The sequence below is a fragment of the Anser anser genome, assembly GCF_964211835.1.
Source record: "Anser anser genome assembly, chromosome: 23".
NCBI lineage: Eukaryota > Metazoa > Chordata > Aves > Anseriformes > Anatidae > Anser > Anser anser.
The window spans coordinates 1,778,847-1,804,097 of NC_139744.1; the positions used below are offsets into that span (position 1 = coordinate 1,778,847).

At 40.8% G+C, this 25,251-nt stretch overlaps 2 protein-coding genes across 8 annotated transcripts in view; one reads left to right on the forward strand and one right to left on the reverse strand.

The window, feature by feature from the left end:
* LOC310885638 (uncharacterized protein) overlaps positions 1-5,822 on the forward strand; it is a 34,038-nt gene extending 28,216 nt beyond the window's left edge. For all 3 annotated transcript variants that reach the window (XR_014574869.1, XR_014574870.1, XM_083809217.1), the window contains 2 exons: positions 4,182-4,274; positions 4,951-5,822. Coding sequence is in view for 1 of the 3 variants with exons in the window: in XM_083809217.1 (XP_083665343.1) it covers positions 4,182-4,187 (6 nt within the window). In the remaining 2 variants the exon portion in view is untranslated. The remainder of the gene's footprint in view (positions 1-4,181; positions 4,275-4,950) is intronic.
* Positions 5,823-7,499: 1,677 nt separating this feature from the next.
* On the reverse strand, positions 7,500-24,916 carry SMARCE1 (SWI/SNF related BAF chromatin remodeling complex subunit E1). 5 transcript variants are annotated; one of them, XM_083809195.1, is made up of 11 exons: positions 24,603-24,916; positions 23,631-23,681; positions 23,016-23,059; positions 19,808-19,912; positions 17,384-17,464; positions 16,133-16,264; positions 14,444-14,615; positions 11,763-11,935; positions 10,681-10,782; positions 9,913-10,123; positions 7,500-9,230 (listed from the first exon to the last, which is right to left on the reverse strand). In XM_083809195.1, exons 2-11 carry the CDS (start codon positions 23,635-23,637, stop codon positions 9,019-9,021), a joined length of 1,239 nt encoding a protein of 412 aa, XP_083665321.1. In that variant the 5' UTR covers positions 23,638-23,681; positions 24,603-24,916; the 3' UTR covers positions 7,500-9,018. The 5 variants fall into 5 exon arrangements, with proteins under 5 accessions (XP_083665321.1, XP_083665319.1, XP_083665320.1 ...); XM_083809193.1 differs by having other exon boundaries at positions 19,745-19,912; positions 24,603-24,757; XM_083809194.1 differs by lacking the exon at positions 24,603-24,916 and adding an exon at positions 24,402-24,587 and having other exon boundaries at positions 19,745-19,912.
* Positions 24,917-25,251: the final 335 nt, after the last annotated feature.

Below are 25,251 nucleotides of genomic sequence, written 5' to 3' on the forward strand. Positions count from 1 at the left end.
ACTGCCCCATATGCTGCTGGTCCTAAACCCTGTAGGTCATTGCTGGGTGCCTTCCTGCAAGATCTGCTCAGTTTTGCTTGCCCACACTACCAGGTCCATTTTTGCATTTAGGGGCCTGCAATGAACAGGCTTCTGGCCTGAAGTAACATGAAACAGAGACTGGTCATGCAAGAATGACAGGAGAGAAAAGGCAAAGAGACAAGGAATAGGAAGAAAACCCCCTGGGGCACTATAGGAAGATGCTAGGGAAGGGGCATGACCACTGGTTATGCCTGGGGTTTTCAAGCATTCCCTGTACTTTGTTCCCACTCTGATGTGCAAACTGCCAGTAAGTTCCTAAAGGATATCAAGCACTAGTGACCACTGAATTGTTCGGGGAGATAAAGAGACATAAGAGAGGGTGGAGATGTAATTAGGCCTCCCAAAAGAACTGAAATGTCAGCTGGCCGTACGGAAAGCATCCTTCCCAGGAGCCTGTGTCACCATGTTCGGAAGGCAGAAGATTTAACACCAGTCCCCCGCAGCCTTTGAAAGAAGACTGCGTATGGAAACGTGGAATAATCCTGCCAGTGGTTTCTCCAAGAAGAGCTCATCCAGTCTTCTGTCACAGATATCTGACATTCTTCATCCCTGGCGTTAAAAACAAACAAAAACCCCCGTGTGCTGATGTTTCACGTGGTTTCTCTTGTTACAGTCCCTCTACCTCATTTGGCTTTTTTTTTTTTTTTAAACTCCAGAATTGGTGCCAGGTTTAAAATGGCTTTTTCTTGGCTTTTTCTTTTTTTTTTTTCTAATAGCACTGAGTTGCAAAATGCAAGATGAAACTAGCTGTTTACAGAAATTCTAGACTTTTATAACTCAGAAGTGAAGCGGTATGTGATAATTTAACAACAAAATAAGACACCAGCACAATAACTGCAAAACCACTTCAAAAAAAAAAGCAAAGAAAAAAACTGAGGACGGTGAAAAAAAGCGTCAAAGTGAAAGAAGGGAACCAAGAACTAAACAGTGAGAGACAGACCTAAGCCAGAACCAGCATCCATGCTTTCAAGCATGTAATCTTGCAGCTATCTCCATTTGGTTATCAGTAGCCCCTCCATAAAAACCCACCATCAATTACACTCGGCATGCATAGAACAGATTTCAAACCTAGGAATCAAAAGCACTCGATTCAGTATTTAAAACCTTGATATCCTGATCAACTGTTGCAAGGTCCTTCAAGGCACAAACAGTTACGGCTACAATCCGCCTAATGTGAAATGGATTTGCTCTGTGCCTGCCTGGGAGAATGGAGTGCAATTACAGCTCTTTTCCTCTCTCCAATATGATTAAATACTGCACTTCTGCAGTATAGCGATCACAATTTATGTCCAAGTTGCCTAGAGGGCTTAAAGCTGATTTCTAGCCTCTGCCACAGTTGTACCAGCATCACCTACAACATCCACACCTACATTTCTCTGTCAGGTATGAAGTATGGGTCACTGAGGACAGGCAGCAGAGACATGTTCGAGTCTAGGATTCCCCGTTCTCAGTCTCTAACCATTGTAGAATCATTTCTGACAGTGGTGGGCTTATTAAACACCACGCTTCCCTGTCCCCTTTCCGAACTGGAAGCAATTTAGCAGAAGTGGTGTCTTGTCTGTTATCTAAGTGCTGAATTACAGACGTGGGGCATCGCACCCAGTTCAGTAGAGAAGCAACCATGAGACGATGACAGCAGTCTGAAGATTGTTCCTGTTCAAGCTGAAATCAAGCTGAGACTGATGAGGGTGGTTTGCACGCAGTAGATTACCAAAGGGAGAAACTGAGGTTGAGTGATGGCAGAAGGCTTCATCTGCTGCTCACCGGATGCTGCAGGTTACTCACACACAGCAGTCTTGCTGTAAAATAAGGGCCCAGCTCTGTACTTTTAAATGCACTACGATTAAGTGGCAACAAACCCAGATGTTTTCACTATTCCACCTACATGTCATGTCTGCAGCCCTGCTAGAACATGCTTGTTACTTTGCTTCGAGATCTTGCTGTGCCTCAGCAGAACAGGCAGGTCGTGGTACAAAGCACTGATGAGAACTTTCACAGCTATTTAATGTTTGCACTTGGAAGTCCCTGAAACTGTTACTAAAAAACTTTATGCTTTGGACTGATTTTCAAATATTCCTTTTGGTGTACAAGGGTGTATTGATAAGTTACTGTGCTTGATCTAAAGTGGATTAGTTAAACTGCATTAAGCCCACATAAAGACAATTATATTCACAATTAAGGTGACCTTAATTCACATTGGAAGTTAAATCAGTGTAACTGTAAGTTACCTCTGTTGACTAATTGAATCAACGATGGCAGAATTACTGAGCAGGATCATGTCAAGTTATCCAAGAACAAAATGGAATTTATGTCAGTATCTGTGGGAGAACAAGTCATCCTTGCAATAAGAGGATGCCTTTTTTTCATCTAAGTCCTTCCCAAGCAGCAGACGACACATGCTAGGCTGCAGGATTGTTAATGGGGCTTTTCCGTGTGATCAGCCCATCCAAACCTTTTGCTGACTCTGAGGAAGCTTTTTTTTCCCTCTTCACTTTGATCACGTTTATCCAAGAGCAACTTAAAAGTGCCGATCTTTGAATTTCTGCAGACACGGGGAGGTTCAAACTGCCAGTCTTTTCATGAAGCCAGTGCTGGAGGACTGAACCTCTCTCTTGACAGGTACCATCTAAAGCTTCAGCTACACAGCCCAGTAAAGGATTTCACTCCGTGTACTTGTGGGCTACCTTGTCTTTGAACAACCTTTCTCAACGTCTCCCAAGGCATTCCTTTGTTACAGATGAAACATTTTTCATTACAGCTCTTTCTGGTTAGAAAATTAGAAAGAGATGGTAGATTCCAGTTTCTTTTTAATGGGTTTCATTTCTACTTGCCATGATCTATATAAAGCTAGAAACCCATAACTGCCACTCAGACACAAGCAGAAGCATGCAACTAAATTTGTTGCATGCATTATATTCTGTGCCAATATAACCAGCAGACTTACAAGGTGGAGAGAAGTTAAATCCACAGCCTAGGCAGTTGTGTTGGAAGCCCCGTCACAGTTCAATAAACCAACCAAAAAAAAAAAAACAACCACAGAACAGCGTATCCTGCAATACCTACTGTTGCTTTAGGCCTGGCTGACACTTGCTAGATATTATACAAACTACAGTAAGAACTACTAGCAATTTGCAGCCAAGGGTAAGACTTTTTCCTCTTAATCCATCTCCAGGCAGAAAGGTCACAGGGAAGCTAAGGGAGACACCTGGTGGCAACGCTTGTTCTAGCTCATGTACTTCCACACATAATCAGCACCAGTTCTTTGGATCTGTAAGGAGTATTTTTCTCAATCCTCCAACTGTCAGCAGGACCAGTAACACCTAGAGTTAAAAGGACAGAAGAGAAGCAAGCAAAGGAGCAGAGGCAGTGCAGTTTTAATGGCGCTGTGTCAGCACAGGGTTTTTAGATTGATGGGCAATCTGAAGGCATTTGCTTTAAGTAACTTGATAAGTTGGTTAGGAAAAAAAAATCCAAAGTAGTTCCCCCTACCCCACTTTTCGTTTTTTATTTTTTTAAGTAAAAGAAAAGCCTGTGTAGCTGGGGATTTAGTACAAAACCTGAAAGGAAGAAGAGGAGAAAAGAACCATCAATGAGTCTTTGACACAGGGTAGACACAGAAGCTGTGAGTGGAACACTTGCAGCCAGTGGGCACTGAGAAAACAGCACAGGACAGATAAGAGACCTCATCGAGTGCCCACTTTGCACTGAGCAGAGATGGTCAGAACCTGTTCCCCCTTAGCCCAGAAGATATCCTTGCCAGCATATCCCCCTCCTCCCAGAAGCTCCATCACTGCCAGCTGAGATCTCCCCACAACCCAGGTTTGACTGCAACAAGAGCGTGCTTGTCTCTGGGTTAACCTCCCTGTCAAAAAGCTCTGGAATCGGTCCACCTAACCTGCCCCCTTGACTTAAGGGGGGAAGCTGTGTTTTTCTGCTTCCTCTAAGCTGCTGTGCATCACCACAACATCATGCTTTGAATGGCAGCTCAGTTTCCTTACGTGCAGCAAGCTGCCCTGGCCTCTCTCTGTGCCAGTTTGGTTTACTTTGATATTTTATCCATCTAAAGCTCTATTAATCCGTTTTATTCCTTTCTATCATAGGGATAATCCTTTACGTAAGCAGAGCTCCTACAACTGAAGTCCTCATTTTGTTTGAAGGAGATTAGCTTTGCAAGACTATCCCCTGTGATACAGGTAATGTTTTTAAACTCTTGCATAGTTTTGCCATTTATTTATTTTTAATGTTTAGCTGCTGAACAAGCATGAGACTTCTGTCTTTCTTGGGAATCTAACCTCAACCACATATGTAAATTAATGCTTCAAAATGGTATTTAGGTGCACAAAGTTTTTAAGTCACATGGATTTCAATAGGAATAAAGTATTTTGCCTGTTGAATTGCTTTTGGAAAATAAACAAACTCAAGAGGCACCTCAAAAGGTTTTCAGTATCTAAATACATTTCAACATTTACCCTTTAGGGCTCACTTCATGCTATGTAACCGTTATAGGTCAGTTTTGTAGGTTTGAATGTTTTGGGGGTGATAAAAATCTGATAATTACATTAACACAGGGAAAAGAAAAAAAGGTTTTAAAAAAAGGCTTCTTAAGTAGTTTTTTTTTTTTGTGGTGAGATAAAAGCATATTTTTGAGAACTGCCAAATACAGAAGAGAACCTTTGCCTACTTGATTTTACCTATAGAACAAACCAAACAGCAAGATGTAGAGCAGCAGCAGCAATGTCAGAGGTCAAAAAGCATGAGTCAGACTCTCAAAAAAAGGCTGTTTTTTCTTGAAGTGAAAAACAAACTAAAGAAAATAACACCCTCACCATGATGCAATGTTTTGGATTTGCCTCTTCATTTCCTTGTCAGGCCCATGTGGGTGTGAAAGACTTGCCAGCTTGCAGACATCTCACAGGAGATGGCTCAGGCCCACTGCAGGCGACCTCAGCCCACACCAAGAGCACTCCAAGAGCACACAGACACATTGCTGCCTGCACCCACATCTGCCCCCACCTGGGAGGAGTTGAGGACACTCACCACAGCTGGAGGAAGAAGGACCCCCAGCACTCTATGAGCTTGCACCCACTTTCCAAACAAAGCACAGAAAAAAACAGAGGAAGGAGGAGGCAGGCAGCTAATTCCAACAAGGTCAACAGCAGAAGCAGCACAACAAGCGGGTGGGCTTTATCTGTTCCATCATCCTCATGGGAGGGTTTTGTGTCCTCCACCTGAGGACCTCCAGGTGGGTGTGCTGGTCCCTCAGGAGTTCTAGTTGCCTGCTCTCCATCTGAGCCCTTGGTAGTCAGCGAACTGGAGATACGAAGCAGGCGTCAGGCTCTCCTAGGAGCTGACCCCAGCTGTAGCCCAAGGAGTGTGGGGTGAGACAGGGCTACTGCAGGAGCACAGCAGAGGAACCAGGGTTCTTGTGAGGTCAGTGCCATAGCCTTGGCTGCAGCTCTCCTAGGTCTTCCCCATACCCCATCACCTCCCCTAGCTCTCTAGTGCTGTCTCCTCTTGGTGCTCCTAATTCCCTCACTGCCCTGTGCACCTCCCTGTGCTTTTCAGACCTTCCCTTTTCCTGGCCTGTGAGCCAGACGGGAGACAGCTCTGGGACGCTGTGCTGCATTGTATCAGCAGCTGTCAGTGATCAGGGGCACTGATTTGGGCCCCTCTTCTGCACCTGGTCCTTGATGCTCATGTCCCTTGCAGGCATCTCCTGGTTTTGGGAGTTCTGCACCTCTGCCAGCCGCCACTGGGGTTGGTCAGTGCTTCAAACACTGCACACTGGGCGTTTGTTCAGGTTTTCGTGTGCTTGGAAAAGTTATTTTACCCTTGAAGATGACACCTACTCATTCGGGTACACACCCTTAGCTGTAACACACCCTGTCTTTGCCAATAATTACTGTTATTTACATATACCTTGAGAATATGTAGCAGATGAAAAACACAAACAGTCTTCAAAAAACAAGGCAGTTGCACAGATAAAAGCTGTTGCACAACGTGCGTTCACATCACCTGAGGTGCGGAGTCTCCTGCTGCTTCTGTACCAACGGATTCCACGTGAACCCCTTCGTGGTCGCATTAAGCATAATGATGAGAACAACTTGCCTATTCTGAGAGACTGGGATTTTGAACTTAAAATTACTTAAATTATTAGGCAGGCTTCACTGTTTTAATTCTTTTATAACCCAAATTAAGGAGCATCCATGGTTTCGGTTTCCTCCTAAGAGGGTTCTTTCTATAGCCAAGGTAACACCTTTTTTCAAACACATTAGTATCAGAACTCCTGTTTTTTCCTTAAGAGGTGATGATAAATACAAGATTTCCTGCTTAAGTAGCTCATTGTGTGACTGCTCCTAAGGGGAAGGCTTCCAGTGCTGAGTTCTCTGCCTTCGTTTCCAGTTGTGCTTTGCAACAATCTTCTCTGCAGCTGTCGCTGGAAGATAAAAGCGATCGCATGCCTGCACATTTCAGTAAGCTGCAATGCTGTCTGTAGGAATTGATTTGACTGTTCATACACACATTCTCCCTCAGCACTTGAACAAGCATGTTCAGATTCGCCCACAGGGTGCAGTGCCTGAGGCTGACACAGTTGTTTGCAGGGTTGTCTTGACATCTACAGTAAGATTTAAATCCGCTCCGTAGAACTGCACTAAATTGTACTATTTCACAGAAGAACCAACACAATGTAAGAACTTCTGCAGACAATTGAACAAAGAACTTCGACTCAGCACCAGCTGCTGAAAAGTGCATGTCTCTTGGGAGTATGAAACAAAATCGTAAACTATGAGGCAGTGTCTCTGAAGAGTCTCTTTAATATGTACACGAGAGTGCACTGTAGTGCCTGTTCAATAGCCATTTCCAAGCAGAAATGTCCAAATCAGTTCATGAAATCTTGTGAACTCGGGGAGAATGCATGGCAGTTAGTAGTAAAAATTGGCTTCAGCTATTAAGTGTTAGGACCATAAGTGCATCTTACTCCTCGTATCATTCCTTTTGTAAATATGCGCCTTACAGCCCTTTGGGGTGGAAATTTCACTTCATTTAAAGTAATGTGAAAATGCTTTGTCAACTTGGAAGGTGGCAGTTAAAAGCTTACAGGAAAAAAGATCACAAGTTCGTTACTACTTGTATTATTTCCTCTACAAATTCCCCTATTCACTGGCTCTTAAAGTCAAAAGCTGTCACCAGAGTTCCTTCTAGACATAGCTAGCATTTAAACAAAAGCCTACAGCAACTCAGCAGTTTTTTACTTTTATTTTCAAAGCGCTCCTGCAGCATAGCTTTTCGTATTTAACATATTTCAATAATGAATTCCATGTTTTCATTCTTCTGGCCTTAAGATGGAGGACATCTGATAAAAGCCCTACATAAAATACAGGTACTGCCTTAGAAAACAAGAACCAGACCACTGTCAATTTAAAAAAAAAAGTTGGATTTTATTTTTAGACCATTAAAAAAAAGGATTTAAAAAAACAATACCATCTCATATACCCACTATTCCATAAAAACACTAGTTTATTGAAGCATATGCATCATATGTTCTCTTATAGTTGGAAATTTATAAAACAGCCATAAAAACACACTATTGAAGCATATGCATCATGTGTCCTCTTACAGTAGGAAACCAATAGAACAGCTTGTATCTATTGTAATCTTTTTTTCTTCAGATAGGGCTTCGGTTTGTACAGGGCAAAATGTAGCATTTTCAGTACTTTTGTAGAGTTCCTAGAGGTTTTGAAAGGTCATGGCAAGCAGAACTACTGTTTTCTACTGTTTGTGTTGCATTCATGACTACTTTCTCTGAGAGCAAGTAACACGTTTCAATTCTCTCCTGCTTTGTATTTTGCCAGATCTCTGGCTGAGGTCCTATTATGATATCTCAGTAGCAAATAAAAGAGTTAAATAGTGAAGAAGAGCAAAGACTGTTTTTGAAAATAATCCTGTATCACAGAAGAAAAATCCTCAAGATTTCATATACTTCAAGACAACTGCACTCTTAATCATTTGGAAATGTATCCCCAAATGTATTGCATGCATAACACGAGCAAGTTTCCTTCTGTGTTGCACAGCTACTGTATTCATATGATAAAGGTTATACAAAAAATGAAACAAAAAAACAACGTAAGTCCAAGTGTTGCAGCCTTATTTAGGAGTAATGAAAGCTTTCTTTACAACTGTTGAACTGGGGAGCTACAGTAGACATCATCGGGGGCAAGAACAGAAATAGTTGTGGTAACTCGTGCTAGGCTGCTGTGTTTTTTTTGTTTTGTTAGATCAAGGTTACACACAGAAAGTACAGGGGTTATGCATCTTCACTTAATACTAAGGTCAACTTTAAGATGCCTCAGTAACATTGACCCTGTCTAGGAGGCGAGTACAATTAACTGTATGTTTCTCAATTACGCTGCTTCATCAGCCTGTGATCGTGGTACAAGTATCCCAGCTCCCAGCGTAACATTCCCTTACACTAATCAAGAGGTGTGTGGGGGCTGTCAGTCCATCAGCAAAGCTAGGTCAAGAGGAATCCAGCAGAGAGGTGATGCACATCTGCATCTGATTCAGCCACAACTGAACAAGAAGGGCCTTGAAGGAAAACTGCATTTTCACTGTGGGCATGTAATTAGAGGGGAAAAATCCTGATTTCTAATATTAAAAACAAAACCAGTTATCTTTCTGGGGAAGAAATTCCAAACAATAGTATCTCTTCATATTTTATCACTGTATTTATACATGAGGTGTTTTCTGTCTGTTGGAAGATACCCTTTGCCCCTAAAGGGCCCTTTAAGTCTCTATGCTGATAATACAAAGTGTTACTAAAACCCAATATCCTTTGGAGGCAAGTGATACAAGCAAGGAAGATACAAAAGCTGCTTAGCACATTTTGAAATCAAAACAGTACTTCATTAAAAAGAGACACATGAAACAAGTCAATATTTATTCTTTCTTCTCACTATCCTCAGTGATAGGGTCTGCAGGAGGCTCTTCGACTGTCGCACTATTGCTCTCTGAACCAGTGTTGCTATCACTGGTTCCTTCCTCTGCAGTGCTATCAACCCCTTCTTGGCCGCTCTCCTTATCATCTGGGGTAGATGTTCCTTCTTCACCATTCTGCTGGTTTTCTGTGCTCTCTTCTGGGTGAGGCTCTTCTGTAATAAAATATTTCTCAGTGTCATTTATATACCAATATATTTAAGTAGTGTGATTAGAATTTAGGAAGAAATAGAATCTGTAGTAAATCCAAGTATTTCATAACATTTATTACTTAGAATGTGCAGTAGAGGCACAGCTCTGAAAGACCACTCAGTACTTCGAATGTACGTGGTCCTGTCACATGGCATCCTGAAAGTCACTTGCAGCCTGACCTCAGAAGTCCAGACACCAAGCATTGTGCCTCATTAAACTAGAATTCAACTCTTCCACTTTCCCTTACGCTGTTTCAACAATGACTCACTGTCATCTAGCATCCTTGCTAGATGTCAACAGTAGGACAAGGAAGCACTCTCAGTTGCTCCTAACATGTTTAAGAGATGAGTTAGGTTCAGAAGGCATTCAGAAATCAATTTTTTTTCCCTTGGGTACATTTAAACACCAAGCATTACATACTGGCTTTGTGATATCCTCTACCCTTATAAAAAGGAACAACTTAATGAGAAGAAAGCAAACACCTGTGTTCACCAAGATGAAGTTAACTCTTCTGAGTGTTCTTCTGAAGAAGCCTTCCTACTAACAACAAAAATGTAGGGCCTCCCTGGCTAAGCTGAGCCTCTACAGAGATACTTTAATGCTGATCCTTTGAGGATTCTTAAACTGCTCTTTAAATGCAGTTACCTGTCTCCATTGGAGCACTCTCCTCTTCTTTCTTCTCCTCCATCTTGTTAGCTGCCTGTTCTTCCTCAGCTGCTATGTTGTTTTGACTGCGTTCAGCTTGCTCAGCTGCTTCTTTTTCCCTTTCCTCCTGCCTCTTGCGAGCCTGTTCCTCAGCTTGAGCAATTTCAGCTGCAATTTTTTCCATATCCACTTCTACCTTCAAACTGCATAACTAGCAATAAAAACAAACAAAAAAGCTCTTTTACTACCCTGGTTACAATGAAAAACAAAGTATCAGGAATACCCAATTATTATTAGTTCAGTATTTCTACATGCAGTGTAACTATTTTGATTTGATAAAGTTTATACTAAAACCTTCACTAACTACACAGGGAGAAATAAGCATATTATCAAAAAAAAAAAAAGGGGGGGGGGTTAAAGAAACAACCTAAGCCCTGTTGTTGAATGCAGCCAAGGACAAAGCAATATGTTCTTCATAGTGGCTTTAGGCCACCTTCCTTGAGCTGCTCCCTAGTAAACTCAACCAGTCAAGCCTGAAGGCACTTTTAAAGTGTACTGGCTGAATATAACTACTAAAGGTCAATGAAGGAGCATGGAATAATAAAAACACCGTGCGTTAACACCCACACACTTCACCAGGCCTAGGACACTGTGGTCATCTAATTATAAATAATTCAATACAGAAATAAACAGAAGTAGTCAGAGTATTTATATAAATGGTTAACTACTAGACTCCTCAAAATAAGTGGAGAAGAGTGAGAGTTGTACCCTTTTGAGCTCATTATTGAAGGATTCTGTGCTTTCCAAGAATTTCCTCTTCTTCTCCTGGTGGCGCTCTTCAATTTGCAGAAGCTCAGCTTCCAGTTTACGCTGGAAATTAAATAAATAAATGGTAAGAAGCTTACTATGCAGTCATCTGAAGAACTGGACAAAAATATTTACACCAATGTTTTAAAATGTACCCATGTTTTCATGTTTTAAACACTCTTATCCCAAAATGTTTTCCTTGATTCAATACCCAATAGCAAAGAAGTTCAGATAAAAAAAGTCTGAACAAATGGGTCTGTGCAGTAGTTCACAATTGTTAGGCCTATTAGAAATTTTAAACGGTATGGAGTCAAGGTGAACAGTTTATCATCTTCCAGCACAAAACCTACATGCTTTCTTTCATTTTATACACCCTATCACCCTATAGTACACACACAACACTTCAGTTACATCCTCAAAAAGACCACAATTCAAAGAAATAAGAAGCTCTACCCACTCTTGTGATTTTTTAAAAAAGTGACAAATCTCTATCTTATTCTGGTCAAATTTCAGTTTTCTTTGCCTACATGTATACTTACTATACTGACAGAGTTCTTTTGTTTGGAAAATATGGGCGTATGTGCATTCAAAGCTAGCTGAAACATACAAATATGATCTCACTAGATTTCTTTGCACACATTTACTTTTCAAGGAATAACGCTACAATAGGATTTACTGCGATGAAGGATTGTAACAACCAAGATTACAGTAATAAGCCAGCTGAAAGCCACAACTATCAGAATCTATTAAACTGGAGATTTACTTTATATAGAGAAGGTTACAATAATGAAGAGCTATGGATTTAGTACTTAAGATGGCCTAAAGGACAAAATACAGTTTAACATAATTCTGACTAACAAAACAGCACAAAAGGTGAAGCCTCACATCTTGCCACTCCCAAGAAAACCCAGAGATTAGCTCTTAGAGCATACAGAACATTGACACCCAACAAGAAGAGTCATGTAGATGATCAAATGATCTGAGACTTGGAGTACAGCCTAACCCCATTATGTTTTAGCTGCCTTTGTATCATTTATCCTTACCTGGTGAACCATTAAGGATTGAACCTGGCGTTTAAGAACTTGCATTCTAGCTGTAGTGACAACAGAGCGGACGTCAGGAACCACACTTTCACTCAATATTTCACTGATGAGACGATGGTTTCTTTGGAAACGAGCTGTAGCTGTGTGCTTCATAGAAAATCCGTCGTCGTAATCTGAAACAAGAGTTTTTAAGTGCAACTGCTTTAATTCCACAAAGCAAGTGCCAAGGCTAATTGACTGTACCAATGTCACCACTAATTAAAAACAAAAAAAACTAACACCAGTTTCTGTCATGTCACAAAGTTCATACCAACAAATACTTGATTAAAGAACATCATGTAATGAGAAAAGAGTTTGAGGATAGAGTGCCATTCACCCTGGCACAGCTATGGCAGCTATTTTACATGAATCTTCCCACAAGTCTGAAATTTAGATTAACTTATTTCTTGTTTCCACGTTTCCAGAGTAAGAGGGGCTATTGTTACCAAAAAATATCCACTAAAAAATAAAAGGTTACAATACTAACAAAAGAGACATTCCTTTATAAATAAGCTTTGTACCACTGATCAAAATGACTTACTTTTTGAAACACTGAGGAATGAAAATATGAGGCAATGTGACATTTAATTTGCAGTTAATGTAATAACTGTATTCTACATTTTGAGGGGTAAGAATGCACTTCCTTAGAGAACAGCTACTGAAAAAAAAATACACTTCAAGGAGAACAAAATATACATGCACATAGGTCAAGAGCTCGTTGTTTTATCAGCTTCTTGCAGAGAAAAGAAGTTGAAGTCAGCCCAGGAAAAAACTAAACAGTCTTGTTTGACATGCATCTAGAGGACAAACTACACAAGAAGATAGAAGAATTTAACAGGTCAAATTTTTTTCCCCTGACCCAATTAAAAGAGCTTCCAATTAATGGCAAGATACTAAACTTGAACATTAGTCTAGCTACAGAATTTAACGTGAACTACAGCATTGTGGATTATACTAAGTAATCATTTTAGAAGTAAAATTCAGTTTGATGCTACAAAGCACTACAAAACATCTGAAACTACAAAGCATGCTTCCTGTACCTAGCAGCACTCAAAAGCTTCTGGCCTGTAGAAGACAGAAGGCTTGCTATGCTGTGACTTTCTGTATTTGTTCAGAGAGCAGGTAAAGCTTTTCAATATAAGAAAAAAGTCAAACCAGAATCTACAGCTTTGGTATCAAGAACCTATCTCGGGCTCAAGGAATGGAAGTCTAACTAGTAGAATTTAAAGCAGAGTAATTAAACAGCATTAACTATTGGTGAGGGAATACACTTAGAAGACACTTCTGTGAATACAAGTCACATTTAGTTGAGTGTTAAAATCCATTAACTAGCAGGTTAACTGAATTGTCTTTCAGAATGAGGTCATTTAGTAAAGTCCAGAAGCTGAATTTATTTCACATGAAGTTTTCCTAATGAAATTTACTCTCCAACTACTCACAGAGATCTTAAGGACAACCCTAATACATCACGCCAGAAAATATTACCAAGGAAGAAGCTTTCATTAAACTAGTTACCTGCTTTATTTTAAAGTGTTACGTTCAATTTCCCATTGAGATACTTGATTAAATGAAGTGAAAAGAGAAAAAACAGTGGGAAGACAATAGATTTGCAAGAGACAAAGAAGTATTAAGTAAATCAGTCTCCTTAGTAAACATCTTTGTCCTCTTAACAAGATTCCTTTCATGCTACAAGCTTTTGATCCTAGTGACATGCAGCACAGACAGCAGCGTTTCTGCCACAGGAAAGAATTTGCCATTTCATTCCAGGACTGAGAAGATCCAGCTCAGTGCTAGGTCAGCTGGCTCTGTCTGAGTTAATTTGGCCCAGGCAGCATGGAACAAAACTTAAAGTTCTAAAATGCCAGCTACTGGAACACTAAATATATTTACATACATTTTGCAGTTACCTCACACAGGCAAGCGCTCTTTGTCACAGGCTTTATCTCAAGGGTGTGCTTTTATAAAAAGGAAAAAAAAAGGGGTGTAACTGAGTAGATTTTTCACCCTCAGGTTTCAACAAGTATGTATTTGGTCATGAATTTAAAAGTAGACGACTATATGAATCTAATTTTTCCCACTGGGTGGAGTACATTTCCTTGCAGTCAAATAAACTTTCAGAATTTTCTCATCAACTTGTCAATAGCAAGGATAACTCTTCTTTTCTAAACAATCTCAGATGACATTTGAGTTCAGGTGTTCTTAATCATACCAGAAATTTACTTATCAGAAGTATGCACTTCAGGTAATAAATAAAGCACAAAATTCCATTCAGGCTGGATTAAATCAGGCATCTAATCATCTTGTAATTTACATGTTAAAGCCATTGCAGAGTTTTAAGCAGACTGATTTCTTTTGAAGTGTAAGCATTACTTCACAAAGAATCAAGGACTAGAATAATTTTTATCATTGCCTTTCCACCTTAACTTTTGGAAACAAGACAAAGTCAGCTATTGGCTCTACAAAAATAAAAATGTAATCATGAAAATTAGTAGTGAAGGTACTGAAATAGAAAGGAAGTCACGTTAAGCATTGTGATGGCTATACAGAGGTAATTTTCCATATCTGGCAATTATTTCTCTATGCTGTAGGCCTTGCAATGAGGCTGTCTCACTGGATGTGCATACAAATTCCTTTCCGCTTACCATCTGGATCTTCTGCTGGCTGTATACTCATGTAAGGTTCACCTTTCTCCATGCGTGACTGCCTTTGTCGGCTTTCTTCTTCTAACGCAGCCTCAGCACGACTTTTTGCATTGATGTAGGCAAGGTATGCAGGAGAGTTATGGTAGGCCTTCATGGACTCATTGTACTCTATCTGAAACGTGACCAATATTGTTTGATTGCACCACTGGACAATTTCAGACTTGACACAATTAGGTGCAACTCAACAGGTAGTTATATACAGACAAATTATTTTGAACTATCTTGCGGATACACAAATGATCATATTCTCTTTTTTTAACCAATTAGAACTTTTTCCACAGTCATGTTTTAAAAAACTCTAGTTGGGCTTTTAGGCATGTTTTAATACCTTGAGAGGTCTTACAAGAGTTTTGTTTTTGAAGTTTAAAATCAAACTTCAGAACTTTGATAAAAAAATAAGTTGACTTAAAATATTCTTAATTCTTTGGATTTCTAACTACATCATTGATTCCAATTTTTTCTCTTTCCTTATTCCAGTATGCTATGAACCAGTATTCAAAATCACTTAATGTTTTTGTATTCTTTGATCCATCCCTGCACTGGGATGATACAGAATGCTGCAGCCAGACTACTGTCTCCTGGTAGCAGGACTGCATCACTATTTTCACCTTCTTTGAAATATTTTCCCTTTGAATTGCTTTATGTCACTTTTAAAATTTGCCTGGTCTAGATTTTGTACAGAGATTTGAGGTATTTCCAATGAAATATCAGATTTATCTGTGATACTGGTGTGAGTACCTAAGGGTGTCAATTTCTTTATTATTAGGACTGGAAACCTATCTAGGCAGTTGAAAAATATAAACAAGAAGGCCCCTGCCCCAAGGAGCTTACAATCTAAGTGTTGTTACCAAGTTAAAAAAGAAAAAGAATTCCTTGATTTTGTTTCAACTAAGAGCATCCAGCTTTGAAGTACTTCTCTATTGACTTGGAATAAAAACAGCTCCAAGTTCCTCAGGTTTGACCAGGTTGTACACAACCTCAGATGCCTACCAGGTTTAACCACAAGACAGCAAGTGGACAAGTTTCCCCTTGTAGCTTAGGATCACAGTAACAGTCTTGTAAAAGTCCTCAACACTTACCAACCTAGACACGTGATGTAGCTGTCATCTTTTGTCACGAAGATCAATAAAAAGCAACACAAATGCAAGAAAACCCTGAAAATGGTAGCATTTTCCTATTAAGAAACAAAACGCTATGCCATACCATGGAGTTACACCAGATTATACACCATGGGAACCAGACCCTACGTGACTGGAAGTCTTTTATGAACACGTTCATGACTCAATAGCAGTAGTTGCAGAGCACCAGTTTTGAAAGAGGATTTTGGTGTTGAGACAATCTTTTCAACACTGATGTTGTACAATCAAATCCATTCATTAAACAGTTAAAATCGACACTCAATTATAAATACTTCATTTTGAATTAGGTCTAAAAACTGACCAGTCACAGTTGATGTACAGTTATTTTAAAAAATCTAAAAGACGTGTCAGGACATACTTCCATTAAGTTACATATAGGGGGTCTCGTGAATGCCTCATACACCACTGCATGGGTAAGATGAATTTTTCTTCTCAGACCAGTTCCTAGAAGAATCAGCTGTAATAAACATCCCAGATTTCTTCCATTTACCTTTTCAGCTTCATATTCATTCAAATACTCTTGCTTCTCTTCATCAGTGAGATCTCGCCACATTCCTCCAATAATCTTGCCAATTTCCCATAACTTCAAATCAGGATTGGACGCCTTCACTTGGTCCCAGACCTTAACAGAAACAGCTGGAGCTTTACTAATGATATCTAAATACTTCCAAATTAAACATTTTATATTGTCATCTCAGTGTTCTTTCTGGAACCACCATGAAAAACAGGATTAAGTTAGGAATGTCTGGCTAAACTATCTCGATTATTTTCTGGGGCAGGAAGTCAGTAGGAAGTCATCTACTGAAACGGGCAATTGCTGAAATGGCTTTGGTTTCATGAGAATATTGCTTTTAACCCTCTTAATTCTCTTCTCAAATGCACATCGCTGCATCTCTGGGAAAAAAAAAAGTGCTACTGAGTAAACACATCCAGCAGTAGATTATGATAAAGAGCACTGAGCTTTTCAGATCAGAATGCAACATTTCAAAATATTTTTCAGTCTTGCTGATCAATTTGAGTTCCAACAAGTTCTGACTCCACCAAAAAGGTTTCTAACTTTATAGGGAAAAAAAAAAGGAGAGAGCTGCCAGTGTTATTTCTTGCTGCGCCACTTGACTTTTTTTTTGTTGTTGGTTTTTTGGCCTAAGACAGATACGCTGGTAAAGATACTTTACCAGAGGTGGAAGAATTTCCTTCTGGCTCACCCGCTTCAGACAGGCTCGCATGCCCTCCCCATGCCCAATCAGATTTCAGACTCCACAAGAGTCTCTCTCCTACTTTCTGTCAAACAGTTCACAGAACAGCGAAGTAAACGTTGCCACAGGCTAGGTTGGTGAAGGAGAACATGCAAAGTCCACTCATTGCTACTCTTCAGTCCAGCTACAGCACTGTACCAAGCCCAGTATACCGCAAGGAATATCTCCTTTTTATAAAAAAAGTTCTGTCAGTAAGTCACAGGAACTTCTGAATGTGGCAGGGTGGATCCTTGTCAGCAGAGACAGTGGTAGTAAATTATCATTTTAGAGAAACCTTTTCCCCCCAGCAACTGGCAACTGTGTGAACAGACTACTGCTGCCATTATTCTGAAGGGCAATGCATCTGTACTTTACAATTCCCTTAAAAGAATGTGCAGGCTGTTAGAAGTAAAAGTTTAGAAGCTGAAACTAAGATAGTAGCAATTAATCGTTAGCACATACAAACGCTAACTTTTATTATTACTTGTTCGATACCGTATACCCACCTTCCGGCTGTACCTCATGTAGGGCATCAGGGGCTTGTCGGGGGGTTTGGGGGGCTTTGGAATGGTAATACCAGAGGAAGCCTATGAAAGAACCGAATAAATCCATTTGTTAATGTACTCACTGGACAGTTTCCATACACACTATTTTTGGAAAACATTCATTCTTGTGCAGTTGAAACAAACATCCCTCCGCCCCCATTCCAAGAAGCAAGCAACATCACAAAAAAAAAAAAACACTGAACAGGTACTACAACTGGTCCTCATTGTAATGTTTTTCCAATCTAAATTTGTCCTTTTATCTGTAAGCTTACAGAACAGCAACTAGATAAAAATCTAAATTGGCTCCGTGTTCTAAAAACTGAAAAGCACAACTTAGAAATTTACATTAAAACACCAGTCCCAGCAGGTTGCTTTTCTCACTTCTGATTAGCAATTTATTGTACCTGTTCTAACAAATTTAATGTGTCTACTGTGGGATGAGGGGTAGAGAGGGAAGATAGAATTGTGACATTATCTAGATGTCTTTTCATTTGCAAATCATTTCAGCAATGTGTTTGTCCACAAAATATGTCAGTGGTAATTCGGAGCCAATGAAACTACTCATTATAAAAAACACCCCTATGCAAGTGATCCACCACTGTGCATTATTTGTATCCAAGCTGTACTGTAGTTGTCCAAATTAGCCTGCAATATCTTTGTGTGCTCTTATGTTCCTTTAGGTTTGTACGTCAAGCACCTTGCTTGCACTTAATAAAAAGACACTGAGCAGTAATTGTTACTGATTGAAAGCTGCTGCACCCACCTGTTCCTGTCCCCTCGATCTACAAAACATCTGGCAGGGCTTTCTTCTCCTAAAGCAATAACCTTATAATCCCTATCAACCACAGGTTCTGAAAACCTCCACTCTTCAAGAGCTTAGACATGCAAGGAGTTCTATTTCATTAAGTGGGACCATTTTTATAAAAAATATAAAGCAATTTCAAGCTTTTTCAGGACTACAGCCACAGATTAAGCAAATAATTGAATTTGGCCATATAGACTAATGTGCAGTATTCGGCTTTCAAATTTTTCCTTTTGATATTTTTGTTTTGCTGAATTTATGGAGATCTATGAAACAATGCATACGGAATTGCGTATAGATATAAATAATGTACATGAGGTATATGCATTACCAAAATGTATACATATATACACACACAAATGAGTTTGAAAAACATTAACGGAAATTGTTTAATGCTTTTAAATTAACAGGAATTTAAAGACACCATACATATATTGATATATGCATGGCACAGAAGGCTGTATATGCTTATGACATACAGAAACAATGAAAGTTCTCAGAAAAAAGCTAACTTATTCTTGTATAAGAAAATAAATATATGTTCAGACAGTATGTTCAGTCAAGTTCCAGCTTGTATGGGGAAGGTCTTTTCCATAAACATTTTAACAAACCAGATGAACTTCATATATGAAGTTGGAAAGAAGGTTTATAAGAGAGAGGCATAAGAGTACACTTCATTTAAGGCACCATGTACGTGTTTCTTGAAAAAAATCTTTCCTTATACCACATTCTGAACAAGGCAGATGTTTTAAGATTGAAATTTTTACATGAAAAACTGTATTAGGAGAATTAAAGAAACTTTTTTTTTTTTTAATATCAGAGGTTTACTCTATTTCTGTTGTTAGTTACGAAAACCGTGTGCTTCCACAGTCTTTTTTTTTTCCTGACTGCACCTAATGCTCAGGACTTTAGCTATATTAGAAAGAAGTTGTCACCTGTCACAAACTGACTCCAACTCACTATTTACACCATTAAAAACGAATTTAGCATCCCTTTTCCACACACCCACAGAATAACAGAAGATCTGAAAGGATTCTATTCGATGATCATCACACTTCTGTTCAAACAATTGTTTCTAAACGAGGGACTTTACATAGCTAATATCAGACTAAGACTGGAAAGAAAAATAAAGGCTTACATCTCTTGTATGGCTCAATAATATGATGCAATACTATTAATGAACCCTAGTTTGCAAAGTATTCTTCGTTATTTTTGTGCCAGTAAGCCTTAATAAGAAAAAATTAGCAGTTCCCTCCAAGGAAAATTTGTGCCCACACCTAAGCATGCCCTCCCTAAGCATGCAGTGGTCACTGAAGACCACAAAGTCTGTCTGTCTCTTTGGAGTTCTGCATCATACATGATTACCACGTATTCTTTCCCCCTCTTCAATGGAAGTCCATTTCCTGTAAAAAGCTTCAAAGTGAATGGCAAGGGATAGGGGTGAGGAGTAAAAATCAGAAGTAAATTTTTGTTCTTAGAAAAAAAAAAGTGGCAGCAGCCAAGATTCAGAAGAACCTAACTCTAAAGCCATTTCTGGTCAATTCCTGTTGTTTGCCGGATGATGTAATAGTTGATTCTCCTACCGTGACCCGGCTGTTGGTGCCCGGGTTCCCTCCCAGCCTGTAGTTGTTGTAGGCCAGATGGCTGTATGGATTGTATCCCACAAACCCTGGTGTGCTGGGCATTTGCTGATGGAAACAAATGAGACAAAAACACGAATGAGAAATGAGCTCAAACGAGGAAAACACAGAAATGAAAGTGAACTGCAATATGGCATGCAAAAGCAATCAGAGTTTAAACAAGCAAATGAGGTGTAGCAGTTGATATCTTCTCAACACACAGAACTTACTCCAATACAAACCTATTAAGGAAACAGGATTTTAAGCAAATACGTCGCTACAATTTTTGTCCAAAGTTGGTGGGTTTATTTCTATTAAATGTGTTTAAACAAGTATTCCGTAAATCCTGCTCATGACTAATAAGAACTTTCCAATGTATAGTAAGGCACCAAGAAATTCAAGAAGAGCCTCATATCCAAAGGGTTAGACTTTAAGGCAACATAGCACATATTAATGGGGCAAAAAATCCCCCAAATCAACATCTACTGTAACTGAAAATCCCTGCCTGCTTTTCATCCACCTTTCCACCAAGCGTGATGCTGTCACTAAGCAGGAAGAAAAATCTTTCAGAGCACCATCTGTACACCAATACCAGTACTGAAAGACTTTACTGGCAATTTGCAAATTGAAATATTTTGCAGAACTGTGGGATTAGAAAAACCAAGAGAGATGACGATTCACTGAGACGTCCGCCTCTCGTGAGGTTGGCTGCAGACTGGCAGGGTTGAGGAAGCACTGCAACACAATCTACAGGTTAGAAGCTACAAGCTGATCTTAACCGACCACTGAATCAGAGACGATTTCAGAAGTTAATCAACACACCTTTATCCACTCTTGAAGGTGGATCAATTTGTTCTTGCATCCCGTAAGGCAGAAAAAATTACAATTTCTCTACAATCCCTTGTTACCTGTCATCTACATATAATCAAGTATCAGAAGGTTCACTGTCTTCCCCTTCTCTTGTGAATCTTGCTCGGGTCTTTTAACTACACACCTGTTTTTCCTGTCATGCACAATTCAAATTGTGTTGTAAAAAAGTGGATCAGCTATTGAACAGTGATTGTGATCAGGTACTGACTGTGGTGGTCCTTTCATCCCAGTCCATAATGACTTATAATATCCTGCAGTGTTGCTCAGAGTTTGAATGTTATCGGCACAGTGTCTCATACTTAAGTCCCGCTTCAGCCCTAGTAAGAAACATTCCAGTAGTCTTTTAAATTCGTTTGCTCACATACCCATTCTAGATTACAGTTGCAGAAATTCTTTGATTAAGTTCAGGACTCCAGAGAACCACGGCATGACAGATACAAACACAGAACAAAAATAACCTCTAAGCTAAACTACATTAACTTGCAAAGTTTTCAACTGCATGTAGACATACTGTAGTCACTTTATTTCTAAACAATACAAGTACAAAATAAAAGTATCCTGTAACAAGTCGCCTTCAAATACGTGCTTTATTACCCAGCTTTAAGAATCTCAGTCACAGCAGTTGACATTTATTCAGTTTGTATGCCTGCGATGATGACATACACATTCACTATTTAATAAATGCCATTTTACCATGGGTCAGTGTTACTGTAACATCATCTTTAACAAAACCAGATGACAATGGTAATCTCTGTTTGCACAAAAAGAATTAAGCAAGACAGGAGTTACATATTACAAGGTAGCTATCTTGCATTACATGGACATTTGTTACTTCAGATGTAATGCTACTTAATGAGAACTCTTGAAACTTTGTTGACTACAGGATCTCACGGTGGCTGTGGAGGAATAAGCAACGTCTCCTTTTCTATCTTGCATTAACAGAGCACAGACCATCATCTCAAGGACTGTATGCAATTTAAGTAATACAAAACACGTTTGAAAGATAAGCAATATATGTCACTAATCGAAGATTTGAATTTTTTGTTTCATGTACCCTCCTGAAGACTTTCTAACTTGACTAAATGATGTACCACGCCAGTATACACCATTTAACAACATCTGTATCCACGCCATGTCCCAAAGGAATCGCACATGTATATACATAGATCTTGATTCAGGAATCCAGTTGTAAGAGTGGATGCCATCACATTTCTTCTAACATTGGCACAAAACTATTAGGTTGCATGCAGAATGAAAACTCTGAACAAACTATGCAAAACAATAAAATGTTTTATTTCTGTAAGTGTTTAAGAACATAACTTATACATGATATTTTCAACTCTATTTAAAGTATGGCACAATAAATTTAAAGCATCACATTTAATCTAAATCCCATCTTGCAGTTCTCATCCCAGATGCAGAGACCAGGGACACCCTTGGACAACAGTTACCAAGTTTTCTTTGGTAAGAATTTCATTATAGCATCTTATTTCTCTGTACCAAAGATTAATATTTTTTCATGTGAAAGTATTACTCTTAAAATGCAAGCTGCTTAGAAACAAATGCAAGAGATGCATGTGCTTTCAGGTGCTTTTCTAACCACAACATGCTATTTCCGTGTGTTTTTATACATGCATGACCGCAACTGGACAGGACTCAAAAACTTTCCACATTTTCCTAATTGGCATTCCGTACCATTTTATAATAAAGTAAGGTATTTCTCATGCGTTGGACTCTAAAATATCAGTGACTTCAAGAAGCTTGAATAAGATTACCCTCATAAGTGTTTCATTATTCTGAGCCAATATAACAGAATTTTGTGTACTTCTGCATTCCACTGAAAATGGGTTAGGTACAACAGAGGCACAAAGGCATGCCCTGCTTGCTCATGATTTGACCACAAGCTGACCAGGAAGTTTTAGAATTAAATATATCACTTTGTTCTCAACTATTCTAGTATACTGTTGCAACCCACTGCAAACATAAGTTCAGACCAAGAGTCCAATGTTACCTGCCTAAGTTAAAATGGCTACATGTGTAAGTAATCCTAGGAACTGCTTATAAAAAAAATATTATCTGCAGGATCTGGCCATAAAGATAAAACAAGTTTATTCAGTTTTTCTTTCAGAAAGTGCTCAAAAAAGTGAGATGAATTTAAATAGTGCACACCACATTAATAATGAAATACAACTAGTGCGGTTTCCGGATTTAGGAAGGTGCTGCAGCACCATTACTGCTCTGGAAATTACTAAGGGCTATATTACCAGGTATCTGTGTTAATGAGAAAAATCACTATACTTACGGTTGCGGGAGCAGGGGTAGGAGGTGGAGCGTAAGATGGCCTTTCTGTTAAGATATAAATGTAAGCAAAAGAAATCTTGAAAATCTGAATGAGTTTTTTCTAAGGCATCCACTGTGGCAAACATTTTTAAGTGATTTACAAAAAACAGAGAGCCTGCTCCCAAACACTTTGCGTTCTGTCACTGAAGACCATAAAGCAAGCGATAGAAGAATTTAAAAGATTTAAGACCACACCATTGCCAGTCTTTTATTTAGGCAGGAGGTTAAAGAATGTGAAATGCATTTATGTACACATCAACTAAAAGAAGATAAGCAAAAAGCAGGATTTCAGAGAAGCTGCAATAACTGCATTTCCTATGAAATCAAGTACTTGGACTCGATCAGACTTGAGCATGTTAATGTAGACTTCAGAGATCATCAGCAGCAAGCTAAGCTCTAGTCACACCTGGTGCGCCAGAAATGAGCCACAGCAAGCTTTGAGGCCACGAGTCTGGTCTGAAGTAACTGTATTTCCTATCATTCCTTTTCATACAAGAAATAATAGGATTATCTCTCGAACAGGTTCTGCTGAACCAGACCTTTAGTTCACCAAAGGAAGAAAAATCTGAAAACTTACTTGACATTTTGATAGGCAAATTTTCAGCCACCTGACATTATATTTGTAATTCTGAAAAACAAAAGAATACCATGCTATCAAATATTAAACCTTTGCCTTCCCAAATCTTTACTTAAAAAAAAAAAAAAAGTTGACCAGTTTTGAAATAAAGACAAAAAAGCTTCTGAAAACTAAGGCATTCACTGAAAAAAAATGAATATACTTTCAAAGGAATCTGGCCTTAAATAGCTGTAAAATAAAACCCGTGTCTGTGCCATCTTCACATTAGAGATTTTAAGCATCTCTTCTCCACCCCCAGCCATTTTATACAGCCAGTTTCAGGAAATATGGTACAAATATACAAATAACCAGATTAAACAGCAGCTCTTTCACACGGTTCAAAAAATAATGACCGCGCAGGCCAGCAGCACAGACTGTGAGACGTAACCATATTTAATCTTTCAGCAACCAGCCCATCGGTGGCTACGGAGGAAGTATTATGACCAAATGCTATTTTTTCGCCGTTTCTCCGAGTAACCCGGCGGCACACCGGAGGCAGGCAGCACTCTCTCAGCTCCGCACCCGCCGCCGCTCTCCGCCGCGAAGCTCCGCGGGGGCTCCGGGGCCGGCACGGCCCGGGGCAGGCCGGCAGCGCCCTGAGGACCGGAGCGGGCCCCGCAGAGCCGCTCCCGGGGCCGCCGTCCCCGCGGGACGGGACCGGACCGGGGTCACACCGAACCGCCGTCGCTGCGCATCCCAGGGCCCGCCAGGCGCCGGCAGCCCCGAGCCTACCGATGGAGCCCCTTGAGGGGGAGCCCCCCGGGGAGGAGCCGGGGGGGGGGTGGGCAGCCCCTCTCCGGTTCGTGCGGGGCGCTGAGGCCTCCCCCGCCGCCTCTAACGGGGAGGAGGCCGGGGCCTGTCACCTCAGCCGCTCGCCGGCCTCCTAACGAGCCGTGCTGGGCCGCCCCGAGTCCCCCCCCCGCCGCCACTCACCCGGTCGCCGCCGGCCGCGCTCCCTTTGTTCCCCACCAGGCGAGGGCAGCGCCTGCGCGCTCAGCTTTGCACTTTCGACACGGAGCCACCGCCCTCCTTCAGCCCGCGGGCGGCCGCTTTGGAAGGGGTCCGTGGGGCTGCGTCGCTCGCTCCTAAGTCCCCGCCAGGCCCCGGCCTTCGCGGCGTCCCGCTGGGGTTTAAGCGGAGGCCCGGAAGGACCGTGGCGAATCTGCGGGCGCGGAAAGCAACAGCGCAGTGCTGAGGCGGGGCGTGCGGCCGGGCCCCGCCGTTACCGGCAGGGAGGCGCCGCCTCGCCTTCGCGTTTCTCTCAGCACTTTCGACAGAGAAGCCGGTCGCCCTCCCTCCATCCTCCCACCAAGCCCGTTTCGTGCAGGGCAGCCCTATGCCAGCCCCGCCGCTGTCACCGCGGCCAGGCCGGGAGCGGCAAGAGCCGCGTTGCCCCGTGGCGAATCTGCGGCGCGGGCGGGGAAGGGCGGTCGGTGCCTCGTGCCCGCCGCCATTTCGCGCCTCTCCCCTCAGGCGACGGAGGAGCTCCGGTGCGGGGCAGCGAGTGCGGGGCCTGGGCCTGGATACACCCCATAAAGAAGCGAACGAGGGGCAGGCGAGGCGGCCCAGCAGCGCCCAGGAA